General features: G+C 46.7%; 2 protein-coding genes; both read left to right on the top strand.

Annotated features, from left to right (window-relative positions):
• Positions 1 to 2,121, top strand: part of CNAG_01485 (D-lactate dehydrogenase (cytochrome)) — a 2,711-nt gene extending 590 nt beyond the window's left edge. The window contains exons 1-5 of the mRNA XM_012197162.1: positions 1 to 670; positions 750 to 935; positions 1,035 to 1,118; positions 1,192 to 1,409; positions 1,522 to 2,121. The exon at positions 1 to 670 is cut by the window's left edge and continues 590 nt beyond it. Coding sequence (XP_012052552.1) covers positions 1 to 670; positions 750 to 935; positions 1,035 to 1,118; positions 1,192 to 1,409; positions 1,522 to 1,586 — 1,223 coding nt within the window. The 3' untranslated portion in view covers positions 1,587 to 2,121.
• Positions 2,122 to 3,641: 1,520 nt separating this feature from the next.
• Positions 3,642 to 5,000, top strand: part of CNAG_01483 (hypothetical protein) — a 3,259-nt gene continuing 1,900 nt past the window's right edge. Inside the window, exons 1-5 of the mRNA XM_012196949.1 lie at positions 3,642 to 3,795; positions 3,855 to 4,228; positions 4,280 to 4,387; positions 4,440 to 4,628; positions 4,684 to 5,000. The exon at positions 4,684 to 5,000 is cut by the window's right edge and continues 10 nt beyond it. Coding sequence (XP_012052339.1) covers positions 3,759 to 3,795; positions 3,855 to 4,228; positions 4,280 to 4,387; positions 4,440 to 4,628; positions 4,684 to 5,000 — 1,025 coding nt within the window. The 5' untranslated portion in view covers positions 3,642 to 3,758. The remainder of the gene's footprint in view (positions 3,796 to 3,854; positions 4,229 to 4,279; positions 4,388 to 4,439; positions 4,629 to 4,683) is intronic.

Here is a 5,000-nt window from a genome sequence, read left to right as displayed (position 1 = left end):
CCAACAAGTATAAGGTCCCTATCACCCCCTTCTCAGGTGGAACTTCTCTTGAAGGCCACTTCAGCAGTCCTTATGGTGGTATCTCATTGGACGTTTCTGCGATGGACAAGATCCTGGAGGTTTCCGAGCTTGACGGTGAAGCCAGAGTGCAAGCCGGTGTGAAATGGGAAGACCTCAATGCATATCTGAAAGAAAAGGGCGTCCCATTATTCTTCCCTCTCGATCCCGGACCTGGAGCTACTATCGGTGGTATGGCCGGTACGGGATGTAGTGGTACCAACGCTGTCCGGTACGGTACCGCCAAAGCTGAATGGTTCTTGAACCTCACCGTTGTCCTTCCCACTGGGGAAATCATCAAAACCCGTTCCCACGCGCGTAAATCCGCTGCCGGCTGGGATGCCACAAAACTCTTCATAGGAGCTGAAGGTACACTCGGTATCGTCACTGAAGCCACACTCCGTCTCGCGCCTCTCCTGCCTACCAAATGTGCAGTCGTCACTTTTGACGGTGTGGAGGAAGCTGTCCGGGCTGCGACTGAGGTTGTGAATGCCGGATACCCCGTACAATGTGTAGAGTATATGGATGCGAGAACGATGGAAGCGATCAATAAGGGTGGACTGGCGGGAAGACAGTACAAGCCTGTCGACTCTTTATTCTTCAAGTTCCAGGGGTACGCTATTGACCATCCGAGTTATTCCGTCTTCTCTTAATGTGCCCTTGGCTAATGATAAACTATCATTTAATTTAAGATCGGACCACTCTATGGCTGAAGTCTCCCAAGGAGTCAAAGCTCTTGTCGCCAAGCACGGTGGAAAGAACTTTGAGTTCTCAGCATCCGACGCTGAGGCCGACGCCCTCTGGCAAGGACGTAAAACTGCACTGTGGAGTGTTCTGGGGCTGCTTGAGGACTCGAAGGTTTGGACGACTGATGTTTGGTGAGTTAAAATCTTTCTCTTCTCTCTGACTTTCGTATTATTATTATTTCCGGGTGAGTTTTTGCTGATATATGAACTGCCTTTGCCTGCGTCATCTAGTGTGCCGATCTCTAAGTTACCGACTCTCGTACGAGAGACTTCAGAAGACTTTGAGAAACGCGGTCTCGTGGCATGCCATTTTGGGTATGCCCCCTCATCTCTTTTCCATCCCCTCTTTTTGGCCAAGCTAACATAACGTTCTCTCCCCCTACAATAGTCACGTAGGTGACGGCAATGTACACTCCCTCGCCCTTTTCCGAGACGAAGCTGAACTCCACCGAGTCGAGGTCGCAGTCCACGAAATGGTCGAGCGCGCTATCCGTCTAGGTGGGACATGTTCCGGCGAACATGGTGTGGGATTGGGTAAAATCGATTATCTGCCATTGGAGTTGGGGAATGGTACTGTTAATTTGATGGAGACTATAAAGAGGACCGGTGAGTTGACGATTTCACTCCTTGTCTTCCCTCTCCTTTACTTGGCTATGTCGCCCTTTGCGATGAAAATGAAATGTTTTTGTGCTGATCGTTTGGTCCCCACTCCTTAAAGTCGACCCGTTCAATTTGATGAATCCCGGTAAAGTCTACCCCAACATCAAGCCCAAGCAGCAGTAAAAAGAGAAAAAACAATCGCGTACAGGCAACTCCTTCTCTCGAGTACAATACATTTCAATACATTAATTACCTTCTTTTGGGATCACTGCAACATTATGCATGCTAGTAAGCAAAGAGGAAAACGGTTGAGATGTGGTACCTGGTTGTGAGTGGGATATACTGTTGAGATTTGGAAGGATTCTATATGTACCTCTGAAAGTGTCGAAAAATAACTTGCATAATATGCTGGCGCTTCGTATGGAAAAGAAATAAGAGATGACAACAACGACGGCAGCAGAAAACAAAGGAGGAGGAGCGGCAAGGGGAATAATCGAGGTAGAACCACTATCTTGCCCGTTGCATTACTTAGCTACTAATAAACTGGTAAAGATATCCTACCTAGGGTGTCAATAAACGAGAAGAAGACATTAGAGCTTTTCATAGTGTTATGTGGCAATTCTCCTTTTGATATACATATATTTAGAGCTATATTTATATGACGCAACGCGATTAAGGGGACAGTGGCGTCGAGGGACGGGTGGAAAGCAAGAAGTTGATGGATGCAGCATTTCCGCCCGCCATAGGCGCTTACCTCTCTTCTTTCCGCACTTCCCGGAATTTCATATATATATCTATGTATGGTAAAAAAAACCTGGTAATACTTTGGTCCAATCCTAACCTTTCAAGCAATTCTTGTTTCAAGTAGCCACCTGGATTCACCTATATAGGAAGCCTTGCAGGAACGCAAAACGATCAACAACAACAGGTTCCTCTTTTCCTAGATCTTTTCCTGATAGTGATCAAATAACCGCCCGACCACATAACGGCATCATGACTAGCAAGCTGATTTTCCCTCCAAATTATTCCACCACTCATATTGATCAACCTTGTGAACCAGAACCCTTGGAAGATGAAGAGGAGGAAGAGGATGAAGAAGGGCCATTTTTACCAGGATTGGAAACGCTATTCCCGATCCACGACCTTATTCTTTATTAAATCGTCAATTTGATACCCCTTAAGACTCTCACATTGTCAGCAGATGTATACCGTCTAGTAATCCCTCGCCTTTACCGTCAAGTCAAAGTTAGCGAAAAGTTCCTCCGGGGCCTCAGCCGAAGTACTGGTAAACGCCGGAAGATAGATAATTTGAGATTTGTCAAGGATCTAAAGATTGTCAGTACCCAGGCGATGTGGATGTTGCTGAGCACCTTGCCCGATGTGGCCGCAAGGGGATTCGACATACCATATTGTTACGTCTTCCCTAATGTCGAAAAGATTTTTTTCACCCCATAGGTATTGGAGGCGATATACGTTTACTGTACTGGGCCGATAATTATGGCTAATAGGGGGAGAAGCATGCTGCTAGAGTTGAAAAATCAAGTTCCACCAAGTTGTGTGGTCTTGGAAAAATGGTGTCCTACCGAAACGATGCAAAACCTGAGAATAAACCCTCCAGTCCAAGATCTTTAAGCCGAAAACAGACAAACGGACCTTTCGAGACCAAGTGAGCTTCAGATGGATCCTTGTTAAATGAAAATCTGAGTTTCATGGCTCAGATTCCACGAGGACCTTGTTCAGATCGAGTAATGACTCAACGATTGAGAAAAGCTAGCCGTATGTCGAGGATCACTTGGGCTATTATATGTTTCATGTTCTGTCTTCTGATGACTGTGGCTTTCTACCCCAATAGTGACCTGTCTCAATAAAGTTGTAGATGCAAGACTCATGTTCATATTTCAAGATCATCCAAATGTTTCATGTGGAAAAGAAGAATAACAAAGAGAGGAGTGGGAAATAATAAGAACGAAGAAGTAGATATCGATGCAAATAGGGCCTGACGGATGCCACGAAACAGCACTTTGGTCGTACTTATACAAAGGCTTCGCCATGGATGTGCCCTCTTTGTTCTACCATCTTTCTAAGTATTTACACCCACATATCTGGAATAAGATGATGCCGACTCTGCTGAGTCCTTAGTTTTGTGGTCGAGCCCACGTACTTATCCTACATATCATTGGGCGGCGGGGGGTGACGGGCGGTGGACCTCTAAAGTGGAGGCAAAGCGCCGACGGACTTGACGATTCGTCCAAAACACATCCGTCCGAATCGAGCTGAGGAGGTCTTCAGGCATTTCAACATCTTTCAGTTTGATATCTTTCATCTTTCTTCGTTATTCTACTTTATCATACAACTATGCCGCGGAAAGCGGCTGTAGAGGATAACATATATCGTGCGTAATCTGAATGCTTGCCTTGAAAAATCCTCCGAGCTGATGGCGGGACTCGCCAGTCGACGAGGCCGAAGACTTCATACTGTCTCACGCCAGCAGCATCGCCCACTCTCCATCTCGATCCGACCAACAGCCAAAATTCCAATCTGAGAGATTGTCTACCACTCGAAGGAAGATGGATTGGGAACATGAGATCAATGCCCATCCTAACGAGCCTCTCGACGAAAGTTACTACCGATCTTTTAAGAAAAGAGAAGCGCGGGAGCGGGAGAAGGGTAAACGTCGCGAAGATCAGGACGGGAGCGAGATGGATGTGATGGGGAAAGAAACACAGGTGGGTGACGGTGATGACGGCGATGAGGAGAGGTGTATCATCTGTTTGATGGGATTAAGAGATAGGACCATTGTCGGCGTATGCGGTCACGAGTTCTGCGTAAGTCTATGCGACTGCGTTGGCGGGAACAGAGCTAATCATCCTTATTAGTTTGAATGCATAAGCATCTGGTCGAACCAAAGCCGAAAATGTCCTCTTTGCGCTGGGGCAATGGCACCATTTCTTTTGCATAATCTTGACGAGGAGGTGCCTACAAAGGTGAGTAATTGAGTATTTCTATACAAGGTCTATTACTAACAACGAGCCACAGTTTTATCTCCCTCCTCTACCTTCTAAACTATCACCCCATCTTGCTCGCCCTGGCCCTTCAAGAGAGAGGCTTCCAACGAGACAAGAGGAACGTCCGAGGTGGGGAAAGAGGGAGAAAGTGGATCCTGATGAGTTGGATATCCAAGTCAACCGTCGAAGGGAATTGTACAAGCACGGTTTATTTGCTAAGGCACGTTATGAATGCTCTGCCCACTGGCTTATAATGTGTCTGACAAGTTCTATAGCATATCGCCTCCAACCGCCATACTCGCTTTCGAGCAAACCCCACCCCTAGGCAGATTGCCTCTGATCCCGAACTTGTCCAAGGCGCCTCTGCATTTATTCGGCGAGAGTTACACATCTGGCCATCTCTTGATGTAGAGTTCCTTACGACTTACATCGTTTCGTTGTTGCGGGCAATAGATATCCGCTCGGAAGCAATCGTCAGACTATTATCCGACTTTATGGATACCATCGAGTTCCCTAATGGAGCAGAGCATTTTTGCCATGAATTATACTCGTACCTCAGGAGCCCATATCGAGAGCTGAAGGGGTATGATGA

Source organism: Cryptococcus neoformans, chromosome 11, assembly GCF_000149245.1.
Source record: "Cryptococcus neoformans var. grubii H99 chromosome 11, complete sequence".
Taxonomy (NCBI): Eukaryota; Fungi; Basidiomycota; class Tremellomycetes; order Tremellales; family Cryptococcaceae; genus Cryptococcus; species Cryptococcus neoformans.
The sequence above is the reverse complement of the archived record's forward strand: the minus strand, read 5'-3'. Positions and strand labels throughout refer to the sequence as shown.